Source organism: Chelon labrosus (assembly GCF_963514085.1).
Source record: "Chelon labrosus genome assembly, chromosome: 19".
NCBI classification, from domain to species: Eukaryota; Metazoa; Chordata; class Actinopteri; order Mugiliformes; family Mugilidae; genus Chelon; species Chelon labrosus.
In genome coordinates, this window is record NC_140352.1 from 8,612,944 (window position 1) to 8,629,722 (window position 16,779).

At 44.1% G+C, this 16,779-nt stretch overlaps 1 protein-coding gene across 1 annotated transcript in view; it reads left to right on the plus strand.

Moving 5' to 3' along the window:
• Positions 1-500: 500 nt before the first annotated feature.
• The window catches only part of LOC311504336 (proteasome activator complex subunit 4B-like), a 39,048-nt gene continuing 22,769 nt past the window's right edge, over positions 501-16,779 (plus strand). Inside the window, exons 1-15 of the mRNA XM_084567358.1 lie at positions 501-989; positions 1,420-1,560; positions 5,461-5,577; positions 6,944-6,988; positions 7,165-7,314; positions 7,987-8,050; positions 8,623-8,697; positions 9,641-9,763; positions 9,854-9,946; positions 10,183-10,361; positions 12,105-12,191; positions 12,791-12,977; positions 13,365-13,454; positions 14,728-14,792; positions 15,010-15,160. Coding sequence (XP_084423484.1) covers positions 796-989; positions 1,420-1,560; positions 5,461-5,577; positions 6,944-6,988; positions 7,165-7,314; positions 7,987-8,050; positions 8,623-8,697; positions 9,641-9,763; positions 9,854-9,946; positions 10,183-10,361; positions 12,105-12,191; positions 12,791-12,977; positions 13,365-13,454; positions 14,728-14,792; positions 15,010-15,160 — 1,761 coding nt within the window. The 5' untranslated portion in view covers positions 501-795. The remainder of the gene's footprint in view (positions 990-1,419; positions 1,561-5,460; positions 5,578-6,943; positions 6,989-7,164; positions 7,315-7,986; positions 8,051-8,622; positions 8,698-9,640; positions 9,764-9,853; positions 9,947-10,182; positions 10,362-12,104; positions 12,192-12,790; positions 12,978-13,364; positions 13,455-14,727; positions 14,793-15,009; positions 15,161-16,779) is intronic.

Sequence of the window (16,779 nt, forward strand, 5' to 3'; positions counted from 1 at the left end):
ACTCAAAGTTGCGGACCGTCGTGTAGCTATGTGCTGGCACATTTCAATGCATAGTAAAAAAACATGTGTCTGTGGCATGCAACCAGAGCATACAGGCATGCATTTACTCCATAGATAGATAGATGCACCTAGGGAGTGCATGCCTTTGCTCATTCCACTAACGCCCACTGAGGGTCAGTAGAACAGGAGAGGAGCATTAATCCATTTATCAGATCATCCTAATATTCCGCAGCTTAGTTTACCACACGCGCATGTACAGTATGCCTCTGGGATTTGTAGTCCAAAGCGATGCGCACATGAAAGTTTTCTGTATCAAAGCCTTCTGCCATTAGTCTCAGTGAAGCCTCAAATCAAAGCCCGGCCCTTGAGCGACGCGCCCCAGTCCAGTCCCGTCCGGCAACCCGTTCGCCGCGTCTCATCTCCCCCGGACCCCTCGCGGTGCGTCACGGCCAGCGCACGGACCCCGCGACCTCCCCCGAGCTCAGGCGGGGGGGCCGGTGGTGCGAAGTGCGAGGTGACGCAGCGCTTGACATTGCAGGCCGGAGCGGAACTGGCCCCCTCTGCGCTCACGGCTTTGCCCAGCTCAATTAGCGTGACATACTTTCCCCTGTGATCGCCTGCCTTCCGCCCGGCTTGCTGGACACAGCGGATTATGCCGACTAACTCAGACAGCGCACTCCCCAGAAGGCACAACATTCATTAAGATAAAGAGCAACGGTTTTTCTTTACCCATTTTTTTATTTTTTTCTTCTTTTCTTTTTTCGGATACAACCGAAAAGTGACTAACGGTGGGATATGCCTGCGAACGAGGATATGGGTGGGTTTATCCCTCAGAAGGAGATTGTTTATAACGGCCTGCTGCCTTACTCTGACCGGTTGGACCGGGAGGCCACGGAACTGTTGGCGCAGATCAAAGCGAACCTGTGCAGAGCTGTCCTCCTCAGAGAGCTGTGGCCCGGGGTCGCTTTCTGGTCCAGGAAACTTTTCTCGTAAGTGCTGAAGCAAGGTCGTCCTGCGAATATGATATGCCTCTCATGTCAGGGATCTGCACCATCACTGATAACAATATAAACATTTAACAATTGATAACACATGCTTAATCAGTGTCTTATATTGGAATATAGTGTATCAGCTGCGTAAAGGCGTCAAAGTAAGCTCTTGTAGTCTATTGGGCTTTGACAAATAAAGCATCAGATATTTAAATGAATGACAATGTGGTATTATTGGCCCATTTTCTTCAAGAGTACATGAGATCAAAGTGTTCTGGCCTCAAACTTGGCATCATCTCAGGTCCCACGAGGCTGGTGAAGGTTTCACGACTCACTGAGGCTGACCGAGTTTTGAGAATATGGGTCAGCCGTTGCACAGTAAACAGGAAGCGATCGGGCGCTCACTGACGGCCAACCTCTCGCCCCTCAGGTTTCTGAAGCTGTACGGCCGGAGGTTCAGCAAGAAGGACCACGTCCTCTTCATCAAGCTGCTCTACGAGTTGGTCACGCTGCCGGACCTGGAGCCGTACATGATGCAGAGCTACGCCAGGCTCCTCATTCAGCTTCTCAAGTGCGTGTGCACACACAAACACAAACACACACTCATATAAGGAACATCTGAGCAGCTCAACTTTAGGGACGAGGTCAGGGGCTCAGACATCTGCATGGAGTTTGGAGAGCTGCTCCTTCGTGTTGATCAAAGAAGCCAGTTGAGGTGGCTCAACTATTTGATAAGGATGCCTCTCAAGGGGGATCCTGGGGCAAGCTTTTGCTGGAAGGATTGCACATCCCATCTGGACTGGGAAGGCCTCAGGATCCCCCAGGAGAATTTGGAGCATGTTTCTGGGCAGAATGATGTCTGGGTAGCCTGCTGCTGCTTAGCTGGATAGATTACACTACTAATAAATCAATAGAGAAATGCTTGATTTAAAATTTATTATGATGAGCAACAGTTGTTTTTATCCGGCAATGAAAGCCTTCTCTTTCTCTTAGCACAACGAGATAAGTAAGCTGGCACACTAATGTCTGGCCACACGTCACGTTAAAGTGGATGTTTCACTTAGCTTTCTGACGTTTGCAACGCTGCCATTTGTGGATTCAAACTACCCGAGAGAAGAGAGCAGCCGAGAAGCAGGAAAGGAGAGAAAACTTTCAAAGCATTCGGAGGCGAGAAACATCCACCAAGGCCACGTGGCTATAGAAGATGTCGCATCCGCATCACGATGTGGGTGTGTGACGCAAAATGAGCATCAATCGCTTTGCACTGAAGAAATCTGCCAGAAGTTAAAACAATATTAGCTGATCTTTAAAGCACATTTTATTAAATATTTGTATATGCTGTTATAAATTGCCTGGCCCAGAACAAAAGTCGCTACCAAATGAAAAGGTCACCCACTAATATTTCATTGGACTGCCTTTAGCTTTGATTACAGCATGCATTCGGCATTGTTTCGATAAGCTTCTGCAATGTCACAAGATTTTGCACAAAGCTTTCTCCAGCACATCCCAAAGATTCTCAATGGGGTTAAGGTCTGGACTCTGTGGTGGCCAATCCATGTGTGAAAATGATGTCTCATGCTCCCTGAACCACTCTTTCACAATTTGAGCCCCATGAATCCTGGCATTGTCATCTTGGAATATGCCCGTGAACATCAGGGAATAAAAAATCCATTGATGGAATAACCTGGTCATTCAGTATATTCAGGTAGTCAGCTGACCTCATTCTTTGGGCAACATAATTTGTTGCTGAACCTAGACCTGAGCAACTGCAGCAACCCCAGATCATAGCACTGCCCCCACAGGCTTGTACAGTAGACACTAGGCATGATGGGTGCATCACTTCATCTGCCTCTCTTCTTACCCTGATGCCCCCATCACTCTGGAACAGGGTAAATCTGGACTCATCAGACCACATGACCTTCTTCCATTGCTCCAGAGTCCAATCTTTATGCTCCCTAGCAAACTGAAGCCTTTTTTTCTGGTTAGCCTCACTGATTAGTGGTTTTCTTAAGGCTACACAGCTGTTCAGTCCCAATCCCTTGAGTTCCCTTCTCACTGTACGTGTGGAAATGCTCTTACTTTCACTATTAAACAGTTCTACTGTTGTTTTTCTTCTATTTGATTCGCCGATCACCATCAATCAGGATTATTTTCACATTTCCACATTTCTTCCTCGAAGGCGATGCTTCCCCACTATCCTTCCAGTTTTTAATAATGTGTTGGACAGTTCTTAACCCAATTGTAGTAGTTTCTTCAATCTCCTTAGATGTTTTGTCTACTTGATGCATGCCAATGATTTGACCCTTCTTAAACAGACTAACATCTTTTCCACGACCACAGGATGTGTCTTTAGACATGGTTGTTTAAGAAACGAGAAGCTACTCATTGCATCAGTTGGGGTTAAATAACTTGTTGTCAGCTGAAAGATAATCACCCATGCAGTAATTATCCAATAGGAGACTCGGACCTATTTGCTTAGTCAAATCCAGGTGGCGACTTTTTTTTTTTTTTTTTGGCCAGGCATTTAACAGACATTTAAATAGACGTTTTAATAGATTTCTTTGCAATATTAGCCTAGTCCCAGTCCTGTGAATTCAAATCTCGTATTTCTGCGGTAAATATGTAGTGGAATAAAAACTGAGAGTCAAGTAAAATGACCCCAAATATTCTATATTTTCACAGTAGACATTTTTGACTTGCCTCTGCAGGAAAAGCACAGGTGTAAGGATAACATTAATCACGGCTAGGTTCCATTTAGTGTCTCATTAAACTATAACAGGGAACCAGCATGCACAACAGCAGGTCATCCCATAAGTGCAAGGCAGCCGTCATTAATATTCATGCATTTCCAGCTACGACATGTCAAAATGTCTGCTGTGAAAACGATCTAGTACCTGGAAGAATCACACTGAAAGCACACATATGCTGTTGAGCGCATTGATATTAATGCATGAGCAGCTTTTTAATGTTCTGGCCAGAGCGGTAGTTTTCACTTTACACTCAGCTAAGGTCGGGTGGTGCGCCTCAGAAGCTGGGGTTCGGCCTCTCTCTCTCTGGTGGCTCGTGAGGTGATTGATGATTAGGATTTTGCTTTATTGTTTAAAACATTGGAAAAACTTGCGTGTCGCGTCTCAAGTGGCCGTTGAAACGATGTCAGGCGTAGGAGGGAATTGTCTGTTTTCGTGACAAACTTAAACAGATGTTTTATATGACAGCTACCAGCATGTACTAGTAGAGTAAAACGTTTCAGGTTTCAGGAGAATAAAGTATAAATACTTCATAACTGTACAAGCAGAATTCTTGATCAAATGTCCATACACACACACACACACACGTACGCATGCAGTGAGATGCACCCGCTGTGAAGCATGTTGGCTTAACAGTACATTTGTCAGTCCTTAAGCCCCGAACCCATTTTGTCTCTCCGATCAGATCCGCCACTTCTCCGGGATATTCTCCAAGAGACGGACACATTCATCACTTCCCATTTGTCTCCAGTTGTTTCCACGATTTTCACATCCATCACGGAGCAGCATCTTAATGTAGACGTCGTTTGTCTGAGTGTTTTCCATTAGATGAAAAGAGAAGGATCTGGGATAACCGTATATTAAGTGCCAGGTCTCGACCGCTTCCTCGCGGCACCGCTCTCAATATCCCTCGCGCTTCACCGTCATTTCTCTGATTGTCTCTCTCGTTCGTTCATTTTTCAAATCTCCCCGATGATAGCGTGCTCCCCAGCTGCTAGATGAATGCGAGAGGAGGTGACATGAGGAATCTGAGGGTTGTGGAAATTGTGCATATTCTCCGGCGCGGGAGACTCTCTCAGGCTTTCTGCAAGTTTAAATCCATTTAAAAAAATAAAATAAAAAAAGGGAGATTTCCACAAAGAACTAAGTAATATAGGACAAAGAAAGCAATGTAAAAGTTCTCTGCAGGATTAAAAAAAAAAAAAACTTGCTCAATTTTAAAGCTTTTAAAGTGCTCATCAGTGGGGCACCATTTACCGGGCAATCTAACAGCTTAACGGGGAGCCACAAATCCTAGAAACATGAAATATGTACGTGGTTAGCCCGCAGAAAGTCAGAAGTCATGTCTCCTTCCTCTATGGAGCCCCTTATGGGAGGGTTGAATTGAGATTATTTTCATACCAGTCAATTGCCGTACCAATTGCTGAGGTCTGCAGCTACCAATCCAATTATGATTTAATGAATATAAAGAACTACAGTGCGTCGTGTTTGCAGACATGTCACAAAGTTGACGGTAATCGCGTCGAGCGCAGCCTGTGAATGCCGTGACTCATTTCCTCACAATTACAGACTCTCTAAGACACCCTGCAGTCTCTGACTTCAGCTGTTACCATCGGTGGGTGGGGGTGGGGGGGCTTTCAAAGGCTTAAATATCCGAGTGCCCGCCTGGAGCCTCGTGACCCCACCGGACACCTGACGAATGACTTTTTTTTTTTTCCGAACAGGAAGAAGGAACTACTTTCAAGGGACGACCTGCAGTTGCCGTGGCGACCGCTCTACGATCTGTACGAGAGAGTCGTCTACTCCAAAACGGAGCACCTGGGGCTCATCTGGTTTCCCAAGTATGTCGTTTTACGTCTGCATGTAGCGTGCGTGATGAAACGCCGTTCTCAGCCCTGATGTACTTTCTGTAATTAATCTGTTTTATTTTGAAATGGTTCCACCAGCCCAGACTTTATTCAAAATATCTATCAGCTTTTGTCCCTTTTGTGTTTGTGATTGAAGTCGAGATTGATAAATGCACCAACCACACCCTCCATAGCTCTCACCATCTTTTTGCAGCAGGTTTGTTGGGGGTCGTTTTCTGTTTGGGGCCAGGGCCAGTAAGTGTCTGACAGGGAAACAGACTTTTAACTAATACAACAAGATTAACAGTTCCAGTTCTAGATATAGAATCACATATCCACTGATAAATAAATAGCGGGGCTTAATGTTGGATTTTATCAGGTTAGTGGTTTTCCTGTCGCTGTCTGCTAGCTGCAGCTGCAAATGAGCGTTATTAATTTTACTATAATTCTAGTTAAAATGTGAAATCCAAAAATGAATCTCCTTTTTTTTAATGACTTAGAGAGCAAATTTGTCAAATAGAGCCTTTAACCGCTATTGCCCCATGTGGCCATTAGGGGTTGCACGAGTTCAGACTTTTTAAAAGTTGACTGTTATGTGTGACGTCAACGCCGACTAGTCTCTGGTGACATTACTAATAAAAACACAGTAGATGACAGTTGTTATTGTCACGTGACTAGTCGACGTGATGCTTAAAGCATCTTGGCACAGCAGTGAAGTTGACAAACCGACTAGTCAGCTAGTCCGTACAACCCCTAGTGGCCATTAGATCATCCTGCTGTTGAGGTGCTAATACCCTGCATCCCAAAAACATTTGCTAACCAATTAAAAACGGATGTATGTGCAGTGGGCTGGACGATGGAGGCAAAACCAAGGAAGCAACTTAAAAACTTTGGGCATTCAGTTTACATTTGAATACAAGTGCATCATCTGGGTTGTACATACCCTGGTATGAAGTTTTCCTGCTTTGCTGTTTATCCATCCATCAGTCGTGTAGAGGGTCTCAGGGGGCTGGAGCCTATCCACGCTGGCATTGACTGAGAGGTGGTGTACACCAATTACAGGTCGCCAATCCATCACAAGGCTAACACAGAGAGATAAACAGGCATTCACAGCCACAGTGCTAACCACTGCAGCAGTGCGCCGCCACATCTCTGTTTATAACACTTTTATATGATCATGTTTGGGCTGGGGACTGTTGGTCGGACAAAAGACGTAAAGATTAATTGGGAAAAGGTAGCCATCAGAAATGATATGTAATGAAAAAATTGACTTCCGTATGTGATGGGTTTGTGGGTCTCACAAGGTAGTTAAGACATAAACACACACTCACAAACTCCTCTCTCTCTTGCTTGTTTGCAGCTCTGTGGAACACATTTTGAAGGCTTTGATCAAAAGCTGCAGACTGTAAGTCTCATCCTCTGTGATCAAGTCATTTGTGCAGCAGATAATGTACCGCTTTGATGTTCACTTGAGCCGCATACTACTGTTAGATCAGTGTGCGTATTTGTAGCTTTAGCTGTCCTCACTCGCCGCCAGCATCCATTTGCGATTTGGACTTGGTTCTCCTGTGATCTTCTCAGGTATTTCCCCGCGTCCTCCACCAAGGAGATGCTGGACGAGTGGCGACCCCTGCTGTGCGTGTTTGACATGGTCATGCAGAAGGCCATCAGCAACATGGAGCTGTTCCTGCCCACCATCATGCCCCCGGAGGAACACAGCCAGGCCTTCCAGTAAGCGGGCCAACTTTGAGTGGCTCCGTTGAGCAAACGGGACGCCAAGTGCAGCTTGTCAGAGCCAAAGCTAACACAAAGGGTTTAGAAATGTAGGCGCTCTCTGACGAGGAGGTATAATATGCTGCAGTACCCTAAATGCAAACTTTAAACCTTTTCGTTCCTTCCAAACTTTAAATCTCAACATATCTCTATACATAATGATTTGGTTCTATCTTGTAAGGTTACTTCAAAATGCATTGCTTTTGCCGTCTCTGTAAACGTTCACACCTTTGCGCCCGGAGGCTTCAGTGAATAATTTTCTTCTTACATCAGCAGTGCTTCCCCTCTCGTTGTTTCGCCTCGTATTTTTCTTCGTCTCTCCACATTCTTTGTGCGTCCAGCTGCCACGCCTTTTCACAGCTTTCAGTGCATTCTTCAGTGTATTTTTGCAAGCTTATTTGTCTGGATTTACTCTTGGATTCACAAGCAGTTCCCGCACAGTTTTCCACAATACATCATCTTTAATACTCCATTTTTCCATTTCACTTTCGCTCTCTCTTCTCCAGAATATACAGGGGAGAGAATGAGTTCATATACTGGGGGAACGGGAGATCGATGAGGGGTATTCAGCCTCAAGTGTGTGTGTCAGTGGGTGTGAATCTATTTTTATTGTGTGCGTTTCCTCCTCAGGTTGTGGTTTGATGAATTAATGAATCTGTGGATGTCGCTGCAAAATCAGCCAAGCTGGGAAGGGGTGAGACGCTCGCACACACTCCACAGTATGCGAGGCACTTTGTGAGCCTTCTGATAAAATGCAACACATGGCGACACAAACTGGCACGAAAGTAAAAGATTTTATGCCATCGTAAAAATTAAAAGTAATGAAAATTCCACGTCTTAAATTTCCACATAAATTTGAGAGACCAAGTGCTGGATTTTTAAATATATTTTTGATTTACTGAGAAATGCATCATGCAGATTTCCATTTCCCTACAAATGGATAGAGTTCTTTGGAAGGACACACTTTTCTAAAGTTCCCGATGACGATGATTGAAATGTTGTTAACGCATTATCAGTTTCCACTGAGCATGCAGATAAGATTTTCCATCCGTGCCTCAGTTTCACTTTTTATGCGGCCTTCTGGATAAAAGCAGCCTGGCTGTGCACAGTTTCCCTATTTTTTTTTTTTAATAACGCTGCTTCTGTTATTTTCCAAAAAAGAAAAAAAAAGTGGCTATATTTAATTCTTGGAATGTCAGACTTGATTTCTGGGAATGTTCCTTGTAATGTTCTCGCAGTGATTGTTTGCCTGATGTTGTCCTGCAGCACCTAGTGAACCTGTTTGCTCGCCTTGCCAACGATAACATCGGCTACGTGGATTGGACCCCTTACATTCCCACAGTGAGTCATTAGCAGAATTATGAGAGCATATATATATATATATATATATATATATATATATATATATATATATACACTGCCTGGCCAAAAGAAAAAGTCACCACCTGGATTTGACTAAGCAAATAGGTACCTCATAGAGCCTCCTATTGGATAATTACTGCATGGGTGATTATTAAGTTATTTAACCTCAACTGATGCAATGAGTAGCTTCTCATTTCTTAAACAACCATGTCTAAAGACACATCCCGTGGTTTTGGAAAAGATGTTTGAGAAAGGTCAAAATCATTGGCATGCATCAACCAGAGAAAACATCTAAGGAGATTGAAGAAACCACTAAAGTTTTGTTAAGAACTGTCCAATGCATTATTAAAAACTGGAAGGATAGTGGAGAACCATCATCTTCGAGGAAGAAATGTGGTTGGAAAAAAGTCCTGATTGATCTTGATCGGCGATCACTTAAACGTTTGGTGAAAACAAATCGAAGAAAACCAACTGTCTAACCCTAACCCTAACCCTAACCCTAATCATTCCCCACAATCGATCCCCAACCTAACCCAGCCAGAGCCTTGAGAACTCACCTGTGTCTTCTTCCCCAACCTAACCCTAACCCCAACCCAGTGCGAAGGGAACTCAAGAGATTGGGACTGAACAGCTGTGTAACCTTAATAAAACCACTAATCAGTGAGGCTAACTGGAAAAAAAGGCTTCAATTTGCTAGGGAGCATAAAGATTGGACTCTGGAGCAATGGAAGAAGGTCATGTGGTCTGATGAGTCCAGATTTACCCTGTTCCAGAGTGATGGGGTCATCAGGGTAAGAAGAGAGGCGGATGAAGTGATGCACCCATCATGCCTAGTGCCTACTGTACATGACTTTTTTTTTGGCCAGGCAGTGTATTTGAGCCATGTGAATGAGGTGAAACTCTCTATTATGTGCGTGTGTAGATCTTCACCAGGATCCTGCGCAGTCTGAACCTTCCGGTCGGGGTCAGTCAGATGGTGGCACCGCGGTATCTTACCAACTCCTATGACATTGGGCATTTGGTGTTGTGGATCACGGCACTTCTGGTACTCACTCTTTGGTCTTTTTCTTCTTAAAATACTCAATAAATATGTTTTTTTTGCAGCTGATTATATAGCTAATTTGTGTCCCGGCAGGGTGGACCAGGAAACCCTGCACAGAAACAACTGACCTGCCTCTTCAACAGCATTTCCTCCTTCTACCATCCCTCCAATCACGGCCGCTGGCAGGTAAATCTCTTCCTCTGGCTCACACATGCACACACTGCGAGCGCATCTTCTGCAGCTTGCCGTCGCCCTCCTTTGATTTACAACCTGTCATCCTGAACTTGGCTGCCTTTCCTAACTCTAACGGCAAACTAATAACTGCGGCAGAAAAGAGCGATACCCGAGATCTGTTCATGGCAGTCTGCGCGAATGTCTCTCTGGGTGATAACGCTAATCTGTGCAAACGTACGTTTCTGCAGTCTCGGCTGATGCGGCTGCTTCAACGCCTCCCGGCGAGCGTTGTGCGCCGCGTGCACCGGGAACGCTACGCCGCCCCCAGCTGGATCACGCTGGTTCCTGAATGTCAAAGGTTGACCGACGCAGACCTGCAGGAGTTCACCCGCAGCCTCGTCGGAGCCGTCCTGCTGGCCATGTTCAGGTACAGCACTCTGGTGGTTAAAACCGCAAGTAGAGATTCAGCATGTTTGTATTTCCTGTAAAGACAGGAAGTAAGGGAGCCTCGGTGTGCTTTGATTGGTAAGAGAGAGTTCTGCTGGTGAAGGAGAGACACAGGGAGAGGGATGGATGTGGAAATCATTATACTCCCCTGAGTTCAGGATGAGTCATCAACCTTTTTAAATAATCTTCCAGGATGTAATAAGCTGTGAAACATTATTACGAATACTTACAAAACACCTTTACAACTTTACAGCCATGCACCAAATAAGTGACATACAACAGAGTACGTAACATAGAAAAACACAACATCAAATTTGACTTCATGGGGATTTTAATGGGGCCTTTAATGTTCCGACTTTCAAAGCATTCATCTGGTTCAGTAGAAAGGTGGAACAACTTAGCTCATCGAAAATGTTGTACTATAAGGCAGTGGTGTCGAACTCAATCAGAGAGGGGGCCAGAATTAAGAACTGACTACAAATCACGGGACAACCAGATTGGATATTTGTTTGAAATGAGACTCAGTTTGTCTTTTCAGGTGTATTATCAGAAACCATTCATACAGAAATATGAACTTAACTTATTCCAAGCCATGATATTGAAGAATTTAGAATAAAACCAGAGAATAAGAGTAGGAACTCACTGATTAAACAAGTAATGAGAGCGAATTTCAAAGAAAAGACACATCTGTGCCCTTTTTTGTGTGTTACTCTCTATTGGGAGATTTCCCCGGACTGTTTTACCAACTGGGGCCAATACGACGCTATTTTTCATAAAACACTGTGAGATTAACAGCCCACATTATGGTTTCCTACCGTTATCTGTATGCGGTGCGTAGCTAACGTGGTGGTGGAGAGTGGAGCTAACCACGGGGCTAAGTTAGCATGCTAAGGTCGTGTTAAACATGCTGCTGTTATTTGGCTGATGGACACTTTCTGTGCATCTGTACATTAATATGTACGTTAACCCATAATCCTAGTGCGGACATTTGGTCTCTTGGAGTCATTGATATCATATTAACAGCATTAAGCAAAAGTTGTACAAAGTGGTAAGAACACGGCGCACAATATAAGAGGGCTCAAAAGTGTCTACATTTATAATTTTTTAAAAACAAGTGGTACAGCAGAAGAGAAAATTAGTAGTAGAACTTTAATCATAGGAGAGAAAAATTAGCAAATGAGAGTAAATGAGACGCGCAAGCAAATATATATATATTTAATGATAATATTAATTGTTGAGTAAAGTGATTCTGTGCAACATGACATTTGGAAACAAAGAAAGTGCAATCATGTGGGAAGGCCCATAGATTTTATTCCTACTTATGCAGAAATAGAAGCCATAGGTGTCACTGTGGGTGTAGGTGTGAGCGTTCTGTTCCACAGCCTGAGCCAATTAGTCGTCCTGATAACCGGCGCATAACGACAAGAGTTTCTCCAGCTCTACGTCCTTTGAGCCAGAACTCATCTTCACAAATAGACTCTATATCTATTAGTTTCGTCTCGATATTAAAGTCCACCGCCAGCAGACGGGGCGCTTTGAATCGGTGCCACCCGGCAGTTATCTAACTGCTGTGTTCGGTCACTTGACACGCCTCAGCCATAACAAGCCTAATCTGGACAAAGACAGGTCATTTGTGATTATCCGCGTGTGTTTGTGTTGACGCTGTAGTGTGTGCGTTTGTTGTACTGTATGTGTTCATCTGCCCTCTCCTGGTGACTTGCAGTAAAACTGGCAGTACAGATGCAGCCTACGCTCTCCAGAACCTGGCTCTGCTCACACCAGAGCTCGCCATACCACCTGTACTAGAGAAGTAAGTCTTATGGATTTCTGCAGTGAATCATTTTAATTCAAGTTAACATTCATATGAGCGTTATTTCACTGACTTTGCAGGCTATGATTTGGCTATAACTTGTGTTTTTAGGATATATTTGTTTGTGTTTTTACAAACCGTCACCGTTAAAAGTATGCTAAGTATCAGGTATAAGCTGTTCCCGTTTGAAGTGAACCTGTAGATACTAGATTGCTTTGATATTGAAGGAATACCTAAGAGCCGGATGATTCTTTGGCAGATACTTTATGGGGATCATATCTTTTTCTGCGATTTCTAAGTGGATCCAGATGCATTTATTTGCAAAGGACACAAGAGTTAATTATATCCTTAGGAGGTGTCACACTGGATGCGTGCAGTCGGATTTGTCTGAGTTATGACTCAGAGAAGGAGCGTGAGTTTTTGACGCAAATTGCAGCAATCAGGCCTCCGCTGCAACCGCTGACAGTGTCGGCGAGGCGGCCAAATAAACCCGCCACCGAACCACGTCAATTAACACGCACTTGTTTTCTGAAACACCGATGTGCACCTGTCCCCTTTCATCTCTCTTTACCGCCTATTCGCCGCCCCGTGCGTGACAGGACCTACGCGGCACTGGAGACCCTGACTGAGCCGCACACCCTCACCGCCACGCTCAGCTGCATGATCGGCATGGCCCGCAGCCTGGTTTCCCCTAGCAACCATTACCCAGAGGGCCGAGCGCATGTGCTCCCGCTGCTCATGGGCTCGCTGCCAGGGGTGGACCCCAATGACTTCAGCAAGTGCATGGTGAGTAATGGATGTGTTGATTAGTAATGAAGAGAAATGGGTTCGACAAGTAGACAATGCAGCTCCTGCTGATTAAATTCCCTTTTTTGTACACTCAGGTCTGTCCTATAAATAATTCCCGAAAGCAGAATGAATATCTGAGTTTGAAGAAGTCGCAATTAACGTGGCCCAGCCTTCAGTTTCTGCTTGAATTGTAAAATGGATGGACTCTCTTTTCTCTTGGGCTCATTTTAATATATTAATCCATCACACCAGAATAAATTAACATGTTTGAAAAAAAAAAAAAAAAAAGTTATTCCACAGACATCTGGTAAGTAATTTAACTTAGACTGTGATCACTCCAGATGATGTGAATTGATCTGTTTCCCGCTGTGCCTCTCTGTCCAGATAACGTTCCAGTTCATCGCCACCTTCACCACTCTGGTGCCTTTAGTAGATTGTTCATCTGCTCCTTCTCGACACACTGATCTCACAGAGGTACGCACACATCAGCGATTTATTCGCAATTAAGACTTTATAGGGAGTTCAAGTCGTGGTGTTACTTATGGACCAGCTAAAAGCATCTGTTACTTGGTGCTTGTTTTTCCTGGGATGTTGTTCTGCGTTCTGTCTCTGTCTCTTGCTCTTGTTAAAAAGATATTTGAGCCTTGAGTTAGCGTGAAAACGGAAGTAAATAAAAGACACTGTTAGATCAGAATGAAACACGACACATTCTTAGGAATTGATACAGTATTTATACTTAGTTATATTATCAAATTATGAGTAGGAATTTAGGTGACGTTTCTGGGACAGAGTCCGAAGAAATTAAAGTATCTTTAGGAACAATTACACCTCTTCATTTCCGTGCTGTCAGTTAGATGAGAAGACCGGTGTCACATTCAAGTGTGTATATGAACATGCAGATTTTAGATTTTACCAGTACATTTAAAGTTAAATGTTCTCATCAAAGTTACAGTCTGTAAAATCAAAGTGTAAAAGCAGCAACATGTATTTCCTGGAGTTTTGCAGTGAATGTAATGTTGCAAGTGGCCGGTTAGCTGTTTCCCCTAAACTATGCTAAACTAAGCTAAGCCAAGCAAAGCCAAGCTAAGCTAAGCTAAGCTAAGCTAAACTAAGCCATGCAAAGCCAAGCAAAGCAAAGCAAAGCAAAGCTAGGCTAAGCTAAGCTAAGCTAAGCTAAGCCATGCGAAGCGAAGCTAAGCTAAGCTAAGCCAAGCTAAGCCAAGCTATGCTAAGCTAAGTTAAGATAAGCTAAGCCATGCAAAGCTAAGCTAAGCCAAGCCAAGTCAAGCTAAGCTAACTATCACCTTGGGACATTTAACAGGCTGACAGTTCTCTGCAAGAAACAGTTAGCTGTTTCCCCTAAACTATGCTAAACTAAGCTAAGCCATGCAAAGCTAAACTAGGCTAAGCCAAGTTAGGCTAAGCTAAGCTAAGCTAAGCCAAGCCAAGCTAAGCTAACTATCACCTTTGCCTGCACATTTAACAGGCATTTGACAGTTCTCTGCAAGAAACGTGCTGCTTTGATATGGTTTCATGTTTACCGTGTTCAAATATAAGAAGCCCACTCTCGTTGTACACATGACTTCATAAGTGGAAATTCTCTCTGAGTCACCATGAGTTCATGTGTAAAGATACCTATATCTTCCTCTTTTTATCCATAAAACCGCCTTAAATACAGTGAAACCAACCAAAGCACGCTAGTACCGTACACATACTCTAATGCATCATCTCGATGTCTCCCTTGCAGATTGAAAAAGATCTGTGTTTTGCTTCGGCTGAGTTTGAAGACTTCATTCTGCAGTTCCTGGACAGGTAGAGATAAATTAGCAAGTCGGAGTGTCACTTAGTGAAGCCTTGTTGTCAGCGACTGAAACGTCTTTCTGTTTGAAATGCGCTAGTGTCGCTGGCTGAAACAGGTCTTTGTTTTTGTTGCTTTGTTTTTTCATCATGCCGCTGTCGACGCACAGTTTTGACAAGTGTTTTGAGCGCGTGTTTGTGTGTTTGTGCATGTCCTTGTGTACTTGCGCAGATGTTTCGCTCTGATAGACAGCAGTACCCTGGAACAGACGAGAGACGAGATGGAGACGGATACCCAGACTCATTTGGAGAGCCTCGTGGAGCTGGGCCTGTCGTCTACTGTTAGCACTGTTCTAACACAGTGCTCTACTGAAATATACAAGGTAGTACATGAATGCACTCCTAGATTGTCTCAGGGTGTCTTAAAGGTAACAACACCCACTTTACATAAGTTAGTGGGTGTTGTTACCCGGTGTCAGCCCAGACCCTACGCAGACCCCAACGCCGTAGCCTGACGTAAACCTCCCCAGAAATGTAACTACGCGTCACGCCAACGCAGACCGCAAGAGCTGTGATTGGTCCCCTTGGTAGTAGCGTGTTTCCGTTTTACTTTTTCCGGCTGCTTCTCGATCTCCTGAATTGATTGTTTTGGATCAATAAAGATCAAACACATCGAGGAGAGGTTAGCTGAGGAGGTTCGGAGATACAACACATATGTACGACTGGTCTTCTGCGAAATTTCGGCGAAAGTTTCAGTCGCCATTGTTGAAAGCAAAGCAGGAAGTAGAAACAAAAATTAAGCCGACTGGCAAAAAAGACACAGCGCCTACTAGTGTTTGGAAGGCGCTGTTACAGAGCGAGCCAGACTGACGAGGCACAAGTATAAATAGCTTGCACCGACGTAAGCTACATGCATAGGTTACGCTGTCCAGTCCCGCATAATTATAAACCGCACTTAATGCCCAAATCCTTCCTTGAACTCTGACCTTAACTAAACATTTCTTTATCAGTCTCTAATTCAGACTGCTAATCTCAAGGACCGCGAATACTCATTTTCTCAATCTGCTTCTAACTATAAGGAATGTGATCCCAAACAAACACACTAGCTTCTAAAGAAGTCGACCTCTGATGACAATTGTTGGATTATTGTCTTATTTGTAAGCATTTCAAATGTTTAAAGCATGACTTTGTGACTTTTGAAGATGGGCCTCATTTTCCCAAGTATTTTTATTGGGATAAAAAGCTTTGCAGTCGGTCCACTATTGAACAAGAAGGGCACACCAGGTAATCCTGCAGGGAAGGTAGCTTGCCTCAACCGATTATCTCCATAATGGTGACTGTTTTCACCATTATCCTGCAATGCATTCTTGTGCACCAATGCCAAGTCATCTCCTGTTTGTCTGAAGGTGGTAATCTTGGTCAAAATATGCACTGCAAAAGTGATGCTCTGCAAGGTGCTGTGTACAGACAGGAGTATCTGCCCAGCTGACTCCAACTTCAGCGTGTTTCTGTCACGCATTTGCAGAGACATAGCCACAATTTGGGAATGTGCAAGCGTGTAATCTTCCAGATACCTGTAAGCCACGCTATCTGTATTCCAGCTGTGACGTCACCCCACTCTTCCCCAGATGGCTCACTCTGTCTGTCTCCCCGCAAATGATCACCTCCCGCAAGGTGTCAGAGCGACATTTCTCAAGCAGGGCTTTTGTTTACACGCGCCTGTCTCCGTGGGGATCCTTTCCGCAGCGTTGTCAGTCACTAGTAGTAAGAATGATTAGCGTGATTGGATGATTGCGAAGGTCTTTATCTCTATCAATCATTTACACTCTAATACACGAGACAATAAGGCTTGTGTTCAAAAATCTCAAACTTAGCGCTGAGTAAATGATATCCAAGGATGAACCAAGGGGGCTTTAAAGATACAGTCCATAATACTTATGCTAACAAACGCTAACTATTAGATTTTGTGTGAAGATTTTTTTTTCCACCTCACCTTCATTTC